At 39.4% G+C, this 19,760-nt stretch overlaps 1 protein-coding gene across 1 annotated transcript; it reads right to left on the bottom strand.

Moving 5' to 3' along the window:
- Positions 1-11,020: 11,020 nt before the first annotated feature.
- On the bottom strand, positions 11,021-19,171 carry rac1a (Rac family small GTPase 1a). The gene is made up of 6 exons (XM_050059897.1): positions 18,847-19,171; positions 16,285-16,356; positions 15,961-16,078; positions 15,388-15,450; positions 13,609-13,768; positions 11,021-12,486 (listed from the first exon to the last, which is right to left on the bottom strand). The coding sequence occupies exons 1-6, from the start codon at positions 18,879-18,881 to the stop codon at positions 12,356-12,358; spliced, it is 579 nt and encodes a 192-aa protein (XP_049915854.1). The 5' UTR covers positions 18,882-19,171; the 3' UTR covers positions 11,021-12,355.
- Positions 19,172-19,760: the final 589 nt, after the last annotated feature.

The following is a 19,760-nucleotide window of genomic DNA, read 5'->3' on the forward strand; positions in this document are numbered from 1 at the left end:
TAATTTGAGTGACATTTTGCAGGTGAAGGCCAGAGGGGCCCCTGACACTCTAGGGTCCCTGGGCCTGTGCCCAGTAGGTCCATTCAGTAATGCATCCATGCTGTCAGAAAGCTTTCAGACTCTTAGAAGGACAAACTGGGTTTAGATATAACACAATTATTGTGACTAAAAGAAAGGCTATAATTTGAATTAGTTTTCAAAAGTCGGTTGTGACTGAATTTTCGGAGTTTGGCATTAACATGCAGCAGTGCTGACTGTGTGGTAATGGGCCAATTTATTATGTGATGTGGTCTCAGGGTTGGATTTTTTCCCTTTCAGATGGATATCCCACACCCAGATGAGGATGGCATTCCACGGCTCATCCTTCGGAGGGTCCCTGCACCGACCTCCCCTAGTGGGCTCACCATCTGGCTCCTCAACCGGGGACTCAGATATGTCCAGTCTGCTGGGAGACACTGTAAGAGGCTCCTCAACCGGGGACTCAGATATGTCCAGTCTGCTGGGAGACACTGTAAGACACTGTATTCTGACCTAATCTAGTCTATTGTCCAAAATAAAGATAAAAATAAAATGTGTTGTCGGTGCACGATCATCACACAGAGTGTTAGAAACTGAAACAATGGAGCCAAATGGAAGTTGTTCACATGTTGTGGAGCAGTAGTCTGACGGCTGTATTTGTTGTGACCTTCAGATGGACCAGGGCTACATGTGGACCAGGGAGCTGATCCCACACCCAGATGAGGGCGGCATTCCACGGGTCATCCTTCGGAGGGTCCCTGCACCTACCTCCCCCAGTGGCTCATCATCTGGCTCCTCAAGCGGTGACTCGGACACGTCCAGTCTGCTGGGAGACACTGTAAGACACTGTATTCTAACCTAATCTGGTCTATTGTCCAAAATGAAAAAAAAAAGAAAGAAAATGTCTTATCAGTGCACAATCATGACACATGTGTTAGAAACTGAAACAGTGGAGCAAAACTGAAGTTGTTAACATGATGTACAGCAGTAGTCTGACGGCTGTATTTGTTGTTACCTACAGATGGACCAGGACCACACATGTGCCAGCCTCCTTGGCTCTATTTCTGACTCCTTAACCGGTGACTCGGATACGCCCAGTCTGCTGGGAGACACTGTAAGACACTGTATTCTGACCTAATCTAGTCTATTGTCCAAAATGAAGAAAGAAAATGTGTTGTCTGTGCACAGTCATAACACGTGTTAGAAACTGAAAGAATGGAGCCAAACTGAAGTTGTTGACATGTTGTAGAGCAGTAGTCTGACGGCTGTATTTGATGGACCAGGGCTACACACGGACCAGTGAGCTGATCCCACACCCAGACGAGGACGGCATTCCACGCTGTGACCCTGAGGTGAGCCCCTCTGACCCACCTCCAGCTCCAGGTAAGCCTGTGGAAGCCTTCCTCCCTAAAGGACCTGTGGCTCCAGGTAAGATTAAGCCAAGGTGGGTACAGAACCTGTTTAGGATGATGAACCAGGTCGGCAGCATCCGGCGTAAGAGGACAGCCGAACCTGACGGTGAGTCTTCAGGTAAGCGCTTCTGTCCAAATACTTGATTTTGATTTCAGGTTTTTTCTCATTGAAATGAACTGAGATGATTTTTTATCACATTTATTTAGATTTATTTGTCTCGCATGTTTTTTACTGAAACCTCCATTGACACCATCTACCAGCAACCTCCATCTTCTGCATCTAAAGTGTACTGCTCCACCCTACACCAATAACTTCTCACAGCAATTTTTAGTTTTAAACTGCATTCAAATTACAGCAGCCATCTGAAATGTTCAAACTACAACCTCCATCTGCAATTTCTATCAGTTCCACCATGTCAGAGTGCTGAAGACCGATGTTCTATTCGCACCTCTGTCAACCTCCATCTAAACCTCTGTCAGTAACCTGCAGCTGCCGCCTCCACCTGCAGATTCTGACAGTCGGCGTTGCCAAACCTCCAACAACAGCCTCTGCCAGAACACTGTAGCTGCCACCTCCACCTGCATGTTCTGGCAGACAGCTTGGCCAAACCTCCATCTACAGCCTCTGCCAGAACCCTGCAGCTGCCGCCTCCACCTGCAGTTTCTGGCAGACAGCTGTCGCCAAACCTCAAAGTAAGCCTCTGCTAGCAACATTCAGCTGCCACCTCCACCTGCATGTTCTGGCAGACAGCTTGGTCAAAACTCCATCTACAGCCTCTGCAAGCAACCTGCACAGCTGCCACCTCCACCTGCAGGTTCTTGCAGACAGCTGTAGCCAAACCTTCAACATCAGCTTGGCAAAACCTCCAACAACAGCCTCTCCCAGCAACCTGCAGCTGCCGCCTCCACCTGCAGATTCTGGTAGACAGCTGCGGCCATGCTTCCAACTACCACCTCTAACATGTCCTGCTCCATTCTACACCAATAATGACAGATTCTGACAGACAGCTTTTTCCAAACCTCCTACAAGAGCCTCTGCCATCAACCTGCAACCGCCGCCTCCACCTGCAGATTCTGGCAGACAGCTCAGCTCCCTCATTTACAGCCTCTGCCATCAACCTGCAACCGCCGCCTCCATCTGCAGATTCTGTTAGACAGCTCAGCTCCACCATCTACAGCCTCTGCAAACAACCTGCAGCACTGACACCTCCACCTGTAGGTTCATGCAGACAGTTGTGGCCAGATCTGCAACAATAGCTTGGCCAAACCTCCAACAACAGCCTCTGTCAGCAACCTGCAGCCGCTGCCTCCACCTGCAGATTCTGACAGACAGCTTGACAAACCTCAACTAGAGCCTCTGTCGGTAGTCTGCTGTTGTTGCAGGTTTGGCCAATTATTAATTTACAGCATCATCCGGAAATCTACACCCCTGAATCTTGTCGTTGTGCCATGTGAAGACCTCAGCTGACCAGGGACCAGATATGCACCAGGGACCAAAGAACAAAGATGCACTCATAAAAATAACCTTTCAGGTAAGATAGACAATCATAACTGTGTAGTAATAGCACACCTGGACTGATAAATTAAAGCTGCCTTTATGTTACATTCAGTTTACATCATCTTCTTCCTCTAACAGGTATTTCCACACTGGCAGATTCTGGCAGACAGCTCAGCTCCTCCAACTACAGCCTCTGTCAGGAACCTGCAGCCACCACCTCCACCTGCAGTTTCTGACAGACAGCTAAGCCAAACCTCCATCTACAGCCTCTGCAAGCAACCTGCAGCACTGACACCTCCACCTGCAGGTTCTTGCAGACAGCTGTGGCCAAACCTGCAACAACAGCTTGGCCAAACGTCTAACAACACCCTCTGTCAGCAACCTGCTGCCGTTGCCTCCACCTGCAGATTCTGACAGGCAGCTTGGCCAAACCAAAGCAGAGTAGAGTAGAGTAGAGTAAAGCAGAGAAGAGCAAAGTAGAGAAGAGTATAGTAGAGCAGAGTATAGTATAGTAGAAGAGAGAAGAGCAAAGTAGAGCAGAGTAGAGCAGAGTATAGTATAGTAGACCAGAGTAGAGCAAAGTAGAGCTGCAGAGTAACACAATCTTATGTTTTTATTACATATATTCTCACAGTATTGGATTTTGTTGTAATCTATGACATAGACAATTACTTAACATATGTTTTTGTCAGTAGGCCAATGCATTGGAACCTCAGATGTTTTCTTTTCTTTTTCGGTGTTTAGGGAGATCAGTATTAGGCAGGGAAAGGTCCAATGGAGGGTCCGACAGGTTGACCAGCCTGAAATTGGACGTTGTTTTGATTTTATTTTTTCTGAGGTGTCCACGTGTATTTGCTTGAGTCACATCTCTATCCAAGTTTTAAAAATTCCTCCTTTTTTTAATTGGTCTGGAGTACTAATATGTGGTTGCCTAAGGCAGAGGGACCGTGAGAGAATTTCCTGTCTAGATTGAAATTTTAAGCAAGATGGCTGCCTGACAGGTTTTCCCTCTCGCACTCCATAAATTTGCTGCATTGTTAAAGGTTGTGCTGTAGCAAGCACGTATAGGAGGAACTGTTATTTTTTGTTATAATAGCAAACATGCATGTGTTATCTTATTTTCTTCTTCTTCTTTTTTGTAATAAAGTCTTTTTAATATACAAGTGAAGACATGTCAGAGGTGGTCACTTCTTTTTTTTTTTTTTTTTTTAAATATTTTTTATTGAACATTTGTAACTTCATACACACAGAAGATGCTTCCCAGAAAAGTTATGCATTTTACAAGTATACCCAAGTTTTGTTTTTGTTTTTTTCTCTTTTAAAATCTTTTAAATAAAGAAAGTTTGTGCCTCATATTATAAGAACATTTATGAACTTTAGAACAAAAAAAAAAACAGTCCTCTTTACTTATATTGATCTCTAAATCCTTCTCCCATTTACATCTAGTAACCTCTGTGCTTGTAGACGAGCTTTCTAATAGAGATTTGTATACTTTAGAGGTACATTTAAGAGTTCTTCCGTCCTTATAAATGATGTCTTCTATTTTGGAGGGTGTAGGTTCCTTGAGTGTCTTGACTTGTCTGTATTATATTATGAATTTGGAAAAACCTAAATAAATGAGTAGAAGGTAAATTATATTTTGATTGTAACTGAGAAAAAGAGACAAATATACCATTATCAAAAAGATTTGTTATTTCCCTTATCCCCTTGTCGTACCATGACCTAAATGTATCATCAAAATAGGGTGCAAAATTTGGGTTTCTCCATATGGGAGTATGGGGGGAGAGACGCTCATTATAACTAATAAGTTTATGGGCGCTCTTCCATATTTGTAAACTATTAATGATATTCGGGTTCTTAGTAATTTTCTTAACCTCTTGTAAACCTATGTAAGGCAAGTATTTCAGTTCATAAGGGCGAACATCATAGGACTCCACTCTTGCCCCTGCACTTACTGGACTAAGGAACCATTGTTTAATCTGGGCAAGCTGAGCTGAAAGAAAGTAAAATTTAAGATTTGGTAAGTTTAAACCACCAGCATTATATGGGAGCTGTAAAACCAGCCAGCTAATCCTTGATAATTTGTTCTCCCAAATAAAAAAGGAAAAGATGCTCTGCATTTAAAAAAAAAAAAAAAATGGCGGGGAATATGGAAGGTTTTGAAATAAAAATAGAAATTTGGGTAATATAGACATCTTAATTATATTAGTTCTACCCATAAAGGAGATAGGAAGTAAGTTCATTCTTTTCAAGTCATTTGTAACCTTATCAATGAGTGGGAAGTAATTAAGTTGATAAACATTTTCTATATTGCTGGGAATGTATATACCCAAATATTTCATATAGTCTGGGGACCATTTCAAATTAAACTTGCATTTTAAAGAATCAAAATCAAATTTAGAAATAGGCATGATCTCAGTTTTTGACCAATTGATTTTGTAACCAGATAGGTCTCCAAACTGGTCTAATATTGTAAAAAGTGTAGGGATTGAATGTAAGGGGTCTTGTAGATAAAGTAAAATGTCATCTGCATAAAGGGAAATAACCTCACTTCCAATTTTAACACCTTGTATATTTTTATGTGATCTTATTATTGCGGCCAAAGGCTCAATAGCAAGAGCAAATAATAACGGTGACATTAGACAACTTTGTCTTGTTCTACGTGATAACTTAAAGGGAGAAGAGTACTGAGTGTTTGTCTTTATAATAGCCATAGGGGAACTATAATTAATACGAATCCAGGAAATAAAAATCGGGCCAAAATTAAATCTTGATAAAACTGCTACTAAATATTTCCATTCTAATCTATCAAATGCTTTTTCAGCATCAATAGATATAGTTACCATAGGGGTTGTGCAGTCTTTAGTGGGAAAAAGGATATCAAAGTACCTACATATGTTATCAGACAATAGACGGCCCTGTACAAACCCTGTTTGGTCTAAATGAATAAGACTAGAGGTCACTGATTCGAGACGAAAAGTTAGGATTTTAGTAATGATCTTATAGTCGACATTTAAAAGTGAGACTGGTCTATAAGAGGCACAGAACAGAGGATCCTTATCTTTCTTTTTAAGTAAAGTAATAGCTGCTATGTAAAGGGACTGAGGAAGCAGCTTTTTCTCAAGACAGGTTGAAATCATAGAAAGAAAAAAAGACATTAGCTGCTGAGAAAACTGTCTATAAAATTCAACTGGAAGACCATCCAGTCCCGGTGCCTTGCCACTTTGGAGAGAGTGCATAGCCTTCAAAATATCTTCTGAAGTTATATCTTTATCTAAATGTGATCTATTCTCAGGTGTCAGGGAAGGTAAAGAGATATCTTTCAAAAAGGAGCTAAGAGTTTCCTCACTACAATAACAATTAGATTTATATAAACCACTATAAAATTCTTTGAATGTCTCATTAATTTGAGCTGAATCCATTGTTACACCACCATCAGCCAACTCAATCTGCAAAATAGCCCGATCTTCCGATTCTTTATTTATTTGCCTTGCCAATAATTTCCCTGCCATTTCGCCTTGTTCTACAAACTTTTGTTTTGTTTTTAAAATAGTCAATTCGATAGAACGTGTGTTTATATTATTATATTTCATTTTCAGATTATCAAGCTGGCAAAGTATAGCAGGATCTTTGGATAGATAGTGAAGTTTCTCCAGTTTTCTAATTTTTTGTTCAATATGCTGTAATTCATCTTTGGATTTAGTTTTAAGGGAAGAAGAAAATGCTATAATGATCCCTCTAATGTAGGCTTTCAACATGTCCCATACTATTAAAGGGCATACTGTTGAGCCCTGATGCACAGCAGCGAAAGTATCTAAATGGGCATTTACAAATTCAATGAACTGCTGGTTGGCCAACAATGTTGTATTAAACCTCCAACTTTTAAATGATGCAGGAGGTCCATCAAAATCAATTGAAAACAATAGTGCAGAATGATCTGATAGTATTCTTGCCAAGTAAACACATTTTGATATTTTGGAAACAAACGCTAATGAGACAAAGAAAAAATCAATTCTTGAGTAAGAATTGTGCACGGGGGAGTAAAATGAAAAGTCCCTGTCATCAGGGTGAATAGTTCTTCAAATCTCATGAAGGCCCAATTCCTGAGTATTATAAGCCAAAGCAATAGACATATTAGATAGCAAATAATTAGTAATAGAGGATCTGCCCAAATTTGCATCCAAAATACAATTGAAGTCGCCCCCCCAAAAGATGGGGATCTTGAATTGTGTGACCATCAATGTGAGATCATTAATGAATTTTGGGTCATCATAATTAGGGCAATAACAATTTAGAAAAATGATTTTAATCTGGTCAAGGAGACCCCTGACAAAAATAAATCTACCATTTATGTCAGACTTTACTTCTTCAGGGAGAAATGGTACATTCTGCCTGATGAGAATCGCAACACCTCTCGAGTTGGAAGTAAAAGCGGAATGAAACACTTTTCCTACCCATCCAGATTTGAGCTGTTCATGCGTTGAGAATAGAAGATGTGTTTCTTGTAAGAATGCCACATCCACTGTTTATTCAGATAGGACATCATTTTTATTATTTTCAGTGACCCCCCATTCCTTTAACATTATAAGTTATAAATTATATGTAGGCATTTAAAATTATTCAAGGGAGCACCTGGATGCAAATTTGGGAAGGGAGCACCCCACATCCTCCCCACCCGCCCATTTGATACTTCCTGAGTACATCCTGGGATGTAAAAGGGACGATGCTCTCTCCTACATTTATAAATTATTGGAGATTTTATTTTAATCTAATAAAAAAAAAGAGAAAAAAAGAAGAACAAAAACATATATTTGGGCATATGACCACCAGGAGGGAAAATTATTTAATAGTAGCTACTAAAAAGAATAAAAGTGGCGATAGTCATCACAATCCACTTTCACCATAATTTTCACCATAATTAGGATAGTAGCCTAATTTTACATGGTGCAAAATAAGACTCAGACCTGTTGATAAAGTTTGGTCTCTAATTAGGCTCTGTCCTCTACTGAACCCTTTCTAAATAAACATCCCCATTTACATGGCCCACCTAAAGGAGCCTGAAAAAACAAAAATCACTTAATTATAACCAACCATGTTTGTTTTCAAGTCCAACACATTGTTAGGTCAGGTTAATGTGTAGCTATTTTAGACGCCTCAATTCAAACAGAAGATAGGACAAGGTATAGCCTGTATCATTTAATCAAATGCCCCCCATAGTCAATCAATAGTTCTGCAATCAGATGAGGCGTTGTAACCACCTGTAACCATCTCAGCAGATCAATGGCTTTCTATGATGTCCGATTTAATCAAAGGTAGGTTGTATAGTTATTACATTTCCCACATAGTAGACTATTGTTCAGATAAAGGTGTTAGTCATTTGCTGTGCCCAGAATGTAGAGTTGGTTTAACCACCTGGTTGTAGTACACCATCGCCTCCTTGTGATAGTTTTGTTGGCAAATGTTACGATCAGCTTGCAAGGAAATAGTAGGCTAACCCATACCTCACATTTTCATCTCGTAGGCGCGACCAAATCAGCTGTAAGGTCCGGGTAGATGTGTATTCTCTTGCTGTGAAACATCAGATTGCCAGATTCTCCTGCCAAGTGCATGATGAGCCTCTTCGTCTCCAGGCTAAACAGCCGTGCAATCATACACCGCGAGACTTGCCATCCTCCGGATGGGGATCCGTGCGGTGTGTGATGTTAATAAGCGGTTGAGATGGTCCCTGCATGAAGTATAATTCATCTGCATTGTTCACGTTGTATAATGAAAAATCCCACTTTTGGGAGTATTTCCTATTTCATTGTCGTAAGACGTGTAATGCAATTCAGCGCGTCAAAGCGTCCGCTTGTTCCTTTATCCAACTTGTAGCCTACTATTTGCATATTAGCTAAATATTTAGTTTCACCCAGAACATTTAGATTTAACATTTAACATTTAGATTTAGATTTAGCATTTAGATTTAACATTTAGATTTAGATTTAATATTTAGATTTAGATTTAGATTTAGCTTTTAGATTTAACATTTAGATTTAGATTTAGCATTTAGATTTAACATTTAGATTTAGATTTAATATTAGCATTTAGATTTAACATTTAGATTTAGATTTAATATTTAGATTTAGATTTACATTTAGCATTTAGATTTAACATTTAGATTTAGATTTAGCATTTAGATTTAGATTTANTAACATATCACATCTGATCACTTGCAACAAATATGAAGGACACTCACAAGTAAGATGACTACAGAACCTCTCTCTTTTTTTTTCTCCCAATTCCAAGGTATGGCAGCTGCCATACCTCGCCATACCTAAATGACGCCTATGCCTCTGACACACCCACAAACAAGGGAAAACATTCTTCAAACCCCTGATGTACACCATTTCACACTGTTAAAGGGAAACATGTCGTTAACCCGAAAACTGCAGCATGCCCCTGCATACAGCATTGAAGGCAGGACCCTGTTCATTCCTATGAAAGTTGCTCAGTGGCACACAAAGCCAAAAAAAGCTCTATATTTCCGTGGTATGAAATTACTTGGATGATCAGCACTGCTTCCCCATCATTTGGCCCATAGATCAGACATGCTAGAGACTTCTGCTGGCCAGCTACGTCTGGTTAAGCGCTTCTCTAACTTGAATGAGAATAAAAAATTTTAATTTTGCGGCTCTTCTTGACTTTCCAAATGTTTTTGGACGAAAAGGATCAATTCCTGTAAGTGAAACGAGTAATTCGCTCAAAAAAATGGATCCGCTGATTCAGACATGTCTTTCTCAATGTAAGTCTATGGGAAAAAGACTTTGGGGCCAGTGGCATCACTAGGCAGACTTGGGAGTTGTAATTCCACTGTTTGGCCACAACAAAAATTGTTTTCACAGCTTTCCCTGGGGGCCTGATAGGTATAGCTGCAGCTGGAGCAGGTACGTGACCTGGCCACTAGCTACATGACTCACCCAACATACCTACATGTCAACCCGCAATCAGCTCCCTTTGCCCTTTGGCCCAAAAGCAAAAACCCCAACAAAAAAAAGTTACGTTAGTGATTAGCTAGTTACATAGTATTCGCGGTGGTTAAGGGAGGGGTAAGGGTTACATCTTGTTACTTATAAAATGAATCCTGTCTTCATGTATAAGTGGATTATTGCTACGTTTGGCCTCATATTTATTCACTACAGTGTCATGTTGTCACAGGGTTGGTGGGTTTGTCTTGTGCTAGTGGTGTTTGTAGGGGCGTGTCATGCACACTACAAATAATTTGTCTGCAGTTATCATACATCAGTGGCTTTTAGTTGCAATGTGCAATTAATATAGAAGCTATAAATCAAATGTGTTGTATTCTATTGCTCAGAGCATTTAAACAACAAACTCTATATTACAAGGTAACTAATCTACATGAACAGCAACTAACGGATACAACCTAATACCGAACTGCAAACTTAATGTGAGCAAACATTGTAATATTTAAATGTTATAATGTAAATTGAAGTAAATGTGGGTGTTGGACGAAGTGAAATGTGGAGCTAGGTCAGTGGTTCTTTACCCTTTTTGAGTCAAGAACCCCTTAATTGATACACACAAGGTCACAGACGGCCATTTGATAAGACTTTGCTTCAAGGACCGCCATCTTATAAGAGTTTGGTTGTTAAGACCAAATTAAGAAAAGTCACTCTAGTCATTCTTGGGCTCACTTTCACAGTGAAATAAATAGTGACAATGAACTGTCCTCCATTTTTCTTGGGGACCCCCCTCAAGGGCCCTTGGTTGGAAACCACTGTGCTAAATTATGCGATGGGCAGACACGCATTGCCATCTAAAAAAAGTAACGTCATTTACACGGCTAAAAATTTAAAACATTTGCTGGTTACAGTTTCTCAAATGTGAGGATTTGCCTCTTTTCTCTGTTTTTACAGTTGTATATAAATTTTCTTTGCGTCTTAGACTTTGAAGACATCTTATTAGGTCCTGAAACTGTGATGAACATTATATAGACTTAGCAAAAATTAGAAAAAGAAGCACGATTTAAAATCTACTTATCTTCTATCCCCTGAACTGTTTTGTGTTTGGACAAAAGACATAAAATACAACAGAGCATTTTCAATGAATTTATTTGCTTTTTAAAAAAAAATCAGCACATTACTATGTGAAAATGAAACCACATTTAGCATGAAAGTAAATCCAAGTGTGCACTTCCACTGCGCCATTGAAACACTGATAAAATGAGTCCAGATTTACAGCGGTTCCCCAGAGCAGCCATGCAATTTGATCATTGCTCGTTTCAAAATAAAATGTATTTGCTGAAAAGCTACTGCTCATATTGTACAACAAAGACATTAAATTCAGTTGCAACCTTTTTAGTGCTAATACACTGGCTTGTAGACTTCATAAAACAGTAATAGATGTGGTCAAAATGAGCAGGAGCTTCATGAGGACCTGAAATGGTGATAACTTTTTTTACAGATAGATTGAGAATCAACCAGCACGACAACACTGGCTGCACTGCACCTTCACATGCCCGACAGTCAGTCATAAAATACTGTGTGTTCACTTAACACAAAGCGAGAAGAGAGCAATAGATTAATCTAGAAAGCTTTTAGGAACAAAACAAGATAATTATGGTGTTTTAAATGCTTGTTAATTGTACATAGTCGTTATTACTCATCTTAATAGCTGCTACAACAATTGTTAGAAGTCATTTAAGGGTTAAACTGTTTTCCACATGACTGCATGGTGGTATCACGTACAGGTTAAAACAAAATTAAAAGAAAGGGACATTTTAGTGTTCATGGAGTGACTACAAAGTGATGACGGCTGACTGAGTTTTGGCAACGCCTCAGTCTAGTCTGATGACACATGTAAACAAAACGGTCCGTCAACCACAGCTGACAAGAAACTGACAATGGAAAAAAAAAAGGAGAAATTAGAGCTTCTAAAAACATGTTTTTCCTTAAAGTAAAATTTCATCAAGGCAGCAGGAATCTCTTAGTGTGTAGGGGAAAGAGTGCAGTGCAGAACCTCCTTCTCTTTTAGAGTTTAATCTACGGTAACTTCATGATAAAATCACATTCAAGTAGTGTTTCTTCACAATGTCAGAGAAAAATGAAATGAATGTTTGTTTTTTTTGTAAAATCCTCCCTCTTTCTCCTTAATCAAGACCAGATCCCAAACCCCCCTCCCCTCCAACTTCCCCAAGGCCTTAGCAAAGTCACTTCATTCCTGTCAATCTGAAAGGACTAAGCAGACTGAAGCAAACAGAAAACCGTCAGCGCTGCTTTAGTCTGTGAAGTCCTTTCAGATGGAGGTCTGATCTACCAGAGCTTCTATGTAAGCAAGGACACAGGGGGTGAATAGATATTTGGGGAACCCAGCCATCGTCTTCCTCCAAATTCTGATGGCAACCGCATTCTCTCCGCCTTGTGGTTCTCCATTACAATATTCTGCACTTCCTCTTCCTCTTCTTGACGGGCGGGGGGCACAGGACCGCCCTGATGGCTTCATCAAACACCGTCTTAAGGCCGCGCTGCGTCAAAGCGGAGCACTCCAGATACTTCACTGAACCTGGTGGGCAGACGGGAGGAACGAGTTAGCAAGTTGGCAAACCGGTTTGGTTTTGTTGGCACGCCATTATCATACAGTTAACAGATACATATTTTAACGCTTGAGTAAGTGGCAGATGTTTTCTATCAATCTAACAGCGTGATTGTACACTGTAAAATCCCAAACTACACAGGGTGCCTAAGGTTTGAAAGCAATAATGGCTTTTTCATATCCTATAAATGGTAGCTGGGAATGGAATTAAAATGAGGTTAACAGCCAAAATGAGTAAACAAAATATGTTTCTAACCATAATTCATCAGTATATAAAAACAGAATGGTGTGTTTAGGGAAATCAAGTCCAACATCTTTCAGACCTAGAGAACATAATGCAACATCTGTCAAATGCAACAACTGAAATTTAAATGTATTGTAATGTAATATAAGGAAATATAATAATCAGAATACTACAGTACTGGAAAAAATGAAGCATAACTTTGCTACTTTTAAGATAATTTAGTGATTTTAAAAGGTCCAGTGTGCAGGATTTAGGAGCATCTATTGGCAGAAATGCGATCTATTATTTAGAGCTATGTTATACTGAAAATAAGAATCGCTATCGTTTTTTGTTACCTTAGAATGAGCCGTTTATATCTACATACAAAAGGTAAGTCCTCTCCCACAGAGTCCAACATGTTGTTTTTACAGTAGCCCAGAGTGGACAAATCAAACACTGGCTCTAGATACGGCCTTTCGAATTTTAGCATCGCTCACCGCGGTTTTCCTAGATGCTTCGTACTTGGGAGATGTTTCAGTTGTGCAAACTCACCTCTAGATGATACTAAATCCTACACACATGATCTTTAAACCCTTTAATTGAACAGAAATTATCTAAGGACTAAGGAACTGTAGATATCCTGCGAGAGATTTTAGCTAAAGAATGAGTACCAACATAAGCGTATGTAGCTAATTAAAGTTGCATGATGCTGTCGTTACAAAAATGTGACAGTAAAACAATGGCCTCTCTACTCATTTTAGCAAAACTTAATACCATAAATGTGTGTGGCTTTTGAAATCTACTAATTCGAAACCTTAAAAGACATTTCTGAAAGATTTTTATCTGTGAAAGATGGTGCTACAACTGACTTATTTCTTTAGCCATGGCCAACCCCTGAGGGTAGATGATGGGGGAGAGCTTCTTCTCCTTGAGTTTTTCGATAGTGTCCTTGTCGTCTCTCAGGTCCAGCTTGGTGCCCACCAGGATGATGGGCGTGTTGGGGCAGTGGTGTCTCACCTCAGGGTACCACTGGGGGAGGAGAGAGGGGCACAGAGTCAGAGGCTGCAGGATGCAGACGGACAGTGCGGCTAAAATGTGAGCAGTTCGATAAAAAAAAAAAGACATTTCTCTAGAGAGGTTTTTGTCCCACGTCCACAGGATGTGACCTTTGAGGAACTCTAGGCCACTGAATGATTCTCAGTCCTGCTGTTTCAATGCATATCATTTATTCCTGTAACTTCACCAACTTAACCCCAAAGAAGCCCCTTCTACTCAACTATTACCTCTGAAGTACTTTTAAACTGAGAAAAGACATCGTCGACCATATCATCAAACTAAATTCATACCATAGAGGACTGATATCCATCATTCATGAGCTCATTAACAACATCAAACCACACTCCACTGAAAATGTATATGTGTCCTGGGACTCTGATTTTGGAGACGTTTAAACAGATGACCAATTGGACTCTGTCTTAGACTTGATACACACATTGCCTATGTCGGCTAAACATGGCTTAATACGACTGAAAGTGGTACACAGAGTTCACTTTACTAATGCTAGATTGGCAAAGATTTATACGAGCATTGAGCTGTTACTCCAGCCAGCAGACTTAATGCACACGCCGTGGCTGTGTCCGAATGTCTACATCCTCTGGATAAGTATTTTTAAAGCTTTTAGTGAGACGTTTGAAACCCAAGTCGACCCTGACCCAGTCTGTGCACTTTCTGGTTTTACATCAAAAGCATCCCGCGCTCTTTGGGTGACCTTGATCCTTTTAAAACGGACGCAACACATTCCTCCGTCCTCCTCCATCATTGGGTCAAAGATGTTCTGTATTTAAGCTAGAAAAAAAATCAATATACACTCAAAGGTCCTTTTAAACATTTGTTAAGACATGAAGGCCCTTTACAAATCTCTACAGGAACCCCTCGACAAAGAGCAGGGTGGAACCCACGGATGTCCCATCACAGAGGTGCCATTTACCCCTTTCCTCCCCTCCCTCCTTCTTCCTTCTTTTATGTTTTTCCCTCCTTCACCTGAATGTATTCAGTAACCTGTAATCTTTTGGGTGGGGGGGTAGGATGGTAGGAATGGGAACGGGATTTCAATTTGTCAACATGAATAGTGCTTCTTTGTAGTTGAGGGATACAGTGTTCCCACACATTCTTCAACATCAAATTCAAGCACTTTTTAAGTTTTTTCCAGGCCCGATTCTCTCAGATTTAAGGACCCAATACGGCATAGTATGAGACACGTATCAAGGTTAATTACTGTTACAGCACTAGGAATTGTTTAAAATGAGAACTAGCAGGCTTTACAGAAGCTCACAGGCAAACAGAAACATTCAAAGCCTTGATTTTTCTCCTCAAATTCACAACTTTCAAGGATGTCAAGGACTCATGGGAACCCTGAGGACGGGTAGGTTAAGTGAGTCAAATATACATGTTTTGTATCATTCACTCTAGTAGGATACACACTTTAAAAATCAATAAAATATATTTACAACCAAAGAAAAGGGTAAATGCAGAAGAGCTGAAATCCCAGATCTGGCTCTCCTAATCCTCCAACCAAGCAGATCTGACCATAAAGTTTGATAGGAAACAGAGGTAACAAACTACAAACATAAAAAGCAGGTTGTTCTCACCTTGGCACGGACGTTTTCAAAGGAGGCTGGACTGACTAGTGAAAAGCAAATCAGGAACACATCCTGAGGAGGGAAAAGGAAAAACATGATTATAACATTAAAAACTTCATCAGCATTGTAGAGATGTTTCTGTTACAACTGGGACAGAAATAACCACAACATAACTTTAAAATGAATCAACACTAAGACGATAAACAAAAAACTCACATAACAGACCCCAAATGTTCAGACATGAGGGTTCACAAACTAGATTAATCTGGTTAAATACACACTGACTCCCACTCCCTAGGAGTCTTTGGCACAGAGGCCAGTTTGTTGTCAGGACAAAGGGAGCAAACAAGAGCCCCCTTTCACTTCCTCCAGACAGTGTATAGGTACTATGGATACAAGGCTCTACTCTGCTGAGTGCAAAGACTCTGTCTTAAGCACTACGGGCTGGTGAATAACTCCAAATCAATGCTTGCAAAGTGAAAACAGTGTTCCTGCTAACATTGTCTGGCTGATGCTAGTCTGTGCACGGCAGCGGTCTGACATAAGTGGTTCTAACTGCTGAGCGTGAATGCATATACGTACTGTCTGTGGGTAGGACAGAGGCCTGAGCCTGTCGTAGTCCTCCTGTCCTGCTGTATCCCACAGGCCCAGGTTCACTGGTTTCCCATCGACCATCACATTGGCGGAGTAGTTGTCAAAACTGTGGGAGGGGAGGTGGAGATTAGGCTCCAAGTTAAGTGTAAAGTGTTTCAACAGCTTCCCTCAGGATGACTAAAGTTCCATCTTATCTTATCTGAATAAATAAATAAAGTGAAGAGATAAAGTTGTGCATAGATGTTAACACATTTGTTGACCATCTCCTTATCACAGGTGCTCTTTAAAGGTGTGTCTGTATGTGTTACTCACACTGTGGGGATGTACTCTCCAGGGAAGGCATTGGTAGTGTAGCTGATGAGTAGGCATGTTTTACCCACAGCCCTGGGATTAGAAAGGAGGGCAGGGAAGGAGAGGAGGAAAGATCGACAGAAAAAAAATACAGTATGAGAACTGAAGACTGCTGTATGGTTTATTCTCACATTTTTAATAATTACTGTATATTCTCTTTTAAATTAAGGTACGCGCAAATCAGTTTTATAGTGTATGTATATATTAAGTATGTTTAATCTGGTTAACAAGTAAGGCAAGCCTGGTTTAACCTGTGTTGCCTGACTTGAAGCACTGTTTTCAATGTAATTACACTTTTAGTTATTGTGTTTTTTTCCATGACAATCTATAATTGTATCTCAGGACCGAGTGTATGCAATCTTCTATCTACATTTACTACCATCAAATAAAAATATCTATCTTAGCAGATACAGTATGTACAGCAAAATTGTGTACACCACCACAGTTTATAAAATAAATCAGCAGTTCCCTCTCAAGAGTCTCAACGAAACAGTAGAATGTTAGAGCTAATGTTGACTGTAGGGTCATTTCTTCTGGTTTGCAATTTGTTCAGGTGATTTCGTTATCATGTCTGATATCTTTCAAGTATGACTTTGCTGGTTCTTATCTTTGGTTTAAGAAAACAATGTCCAAGACTAACATTGAATAGACTGACCCACTACTTTAAATGCTCTGCTGTAATAGAGTTCAGTTTCGCTCCATGGGATGATACTAAAAGCTAACAACAAAATGTTAATGGTCTGACTATATATTACAGGATATACATAGGGTTAAGAGACCTAAATAAATCTGATCAGGTATAAAGCCCCAGATTGCTAATATGTATCTGCGTACAATAAATGCCACTTATACTGTAAAATACCAGAGGTCAGCTGACAGCAAGTTGTGTCTTTAAAAATGTTATTGTCTTACCTGAAATCAAAAATCAGTATCAATTACAATGTTTGCTGCAATGATTAGTTGGTTAATGAATTAGATGATGGTTAGATGACTTAAAGAAAATTAAATCAGCAACTATTTTGATAACCAATTCGTCAATTCAGTTATTTTTCGAGCAAAGAGTTTAAACATTTGCTTGTTCCAGCTGCATAAATGTGAAAATTTGCTGCTTTTCTTTGTCATCTATGATGGTAAATGAAGAGTATTTGGGTTTTAGACTGTTGATAAGACAAAAGAAGCAAATTGAAGACATACTTTGGGTTCAGGGAAATTGTGATGAGCATTTTTTTTTCATTTTTCTTTACATTTTATAGACCAAACAATTAATGGTGTTGCACAATTAATCAATTAGCTGCTAGTCAGCTATTAAATTAATCACCAACTAATTTGATAATAGTTTAATTTGTTTGTGTAATGTTTTAAGGAAAAAAAATCCCTGATTCATACTTTAAAATGTGAATATTTTCTGGTTTATTTACTTCTCTGTGACAGTAAATTGAATATCTTTGGGTTGTGGACAAAACAAGACATTTAAGGACATCATCTTCGGCTTTGAAGAAACACTTAAAGACATTTTTCACCATTTCACCTGACATTCAATATACCAAACAATTAAGTGATTAATTAAAAAAATTTTTTATCAACAACAATGGAAATAATCGGTAGTCACAGCCCTATCGATTAATCGAGTAAATTCTCGGCAGATTAGTGATAGTGAAAATAATCATTAGTGACAGACCTAGTTTAAAGTAGGGTTTGAGGTCAACAAGTTCAGACATTGGCTAAAGATAATTTAATTTGCAGCTTAGTTTTATGCAGGCGATGCTCTGATTTATTTCAGCTGTTATTCTAAAACTTGTAATAAAAAATATTTTATAATACAAATTATGAACTTTTGTTAAAATATAACATTTGCATACTTCATGCTTAGTGAGGAATGAGATATTTTGTAAGATCACAGTATGTTTTTATTTAGAGATTTTAGAAATGTATGAAGTAAAAATACCAAACATTTGCTGAATATAAATACGCTATTTATCCTTTTTTTAAAATGCAAAAAATGGACTTGATTGTTTGGGTTACTGAGTTAATATATTGATTAAATAATGGCTTTAAAAATCATTGAGTCCTATTGAGTTAGGGTGGGACTGTTGTATTTTTTTGTTGTAAGTTCTTCCAAGGCCTTAAGTTGCTGTACGGCTAATGACAAACATGCAAAGTGTACACAACAAATTTAAGAGCAATGTCAAAGCGAACAACCCAAAAACTTGTATATAGGACGAGCTCTGAGATGTGTCGACATGGCAGCCTGCGTCATGTGTAATAAATGACATGCTGTGACCCATTCAGTCACACCTAACCGGAGCATGTAGATAAATCTGTCTGACCCAGCTGGACTGGAGAGCAGGCACAACAACAGCTGTCGCTCAACTTGGCATGTTATCTGAGGCTTGTTAGCCGCTAGACAACTGTTGGTAACTGGGTCAACGAAAGCCGCTATGTTAGCTCGTAACCATAACCATATGAGTCAAACTGCGACATTTTGGAGGTTAATTTGAGGATAAATACGATGGTTTAACTTACCCGTCCCCCACCACCACACACTTAATGGCCTGCATCGGACGCCTCTGTCGTTAGCAACCCAGCAGCTCGAGCTCGGTTAGCTTAGCTAGCTAACGGCGGCTAAAATAAAACCAGACCGGTGTCGATTAAAGTACAGCGTAAACAAAGTGAGGGGGCCTTGACCGCGGTCCAAAAAGTTGGTTAAATAGTCGTCGTTGCAGAAATTATCCGGTTTGTCGGTTCTTCTCAGCAACACCCGGTGAAACTCCAAAGTTGTTATCCAGGCGTCCAGGCAGGCAACACCCAGGAAAAAAACTCTGGAGTCAAGATTGAGGGGGAAAAAAACGCCCACAGTTTGGAAGCTGCAGCTCCGAGATCCCTGCAAGTCATATCCGGTCACAGCAGCGCGGTCAAACTCTGACACCTAGTGGTCACAACTGGAACATGCCCCAGTTTATTACTTACATCAATAGTATTGGGGATTTTTTTATTATTATTATTTTGAACCTCCCTGAAGCTACAAATATTTTTCCTTGAGCCCATCTGAGTGACACCATAAATTAGATTTTTAAAAAGGTTTAATTTAAAAGTTTACTTGTGCAGGTTGGTTCGTTAGTGCAAACTAACTAAATTTCAAATGAGAAGCAGAATAAAGTGATTTTGATGAAATATTATGATTTTAAGCTCATATTTAGTTATGGGTTTTGTTTTCTGATGGAGGAGTTCATTGCACATGAGGTGTCCAAGCACCACTGGAAATTTGAAAATCCAATGACAAGCCAAAATTAAAAGTATAAGTCCATCCCCAGTGCCTAAAACATTATTTGACATGCCCCCAGCTTTTTGCACCACACCTCTCTTCTCATAAGTAATGAACAGTCCCTTGCAAGTTTTCTGAAATTGTATCTTTAAATACGCAAATGAATCACTGTCTA

This window comes from Epinephelus moara, chromosome 13, assembly GCF_006386435.1.
Source record: "Epinephelus moara isolate mb chromosome 13, YSFRI_EMoa_1.0, whole genome shotgun sequence".
Lineage (NCBI taxonomy): Eukaryota > Metazoa > Chordata > Actinopteri > Perciformes > Serranidae > Epinephelus > Epinephelus moara.

What these genes read in the sequence shown, in the direction of transcription:
- rac1a (XM_050059897.1), bottom strand. Translation starts at nt 18,881, where the DNA reads ATGCAGGCCATTAAGTGTGTGGTGGTGGGGGACGG. An exon ending in CTCTGTCCTACCCACAGACA is followed by an intron (nt 15,451 to 15,960) that starts GTACGTATATGC and finishes TTCCCTCCTCAG; the next exon opens with GATGTGTTCCTGATTTGCTT. An exon ending in TTGAAAACGTCCGTGCCAAG is followed by an intron (nt 13,769 to 15,387) that starts GTGAGAACAACC and finishes CTCCTCCCCCAG; the next exon opens with TGGTACCCTGAGGTGAGACA.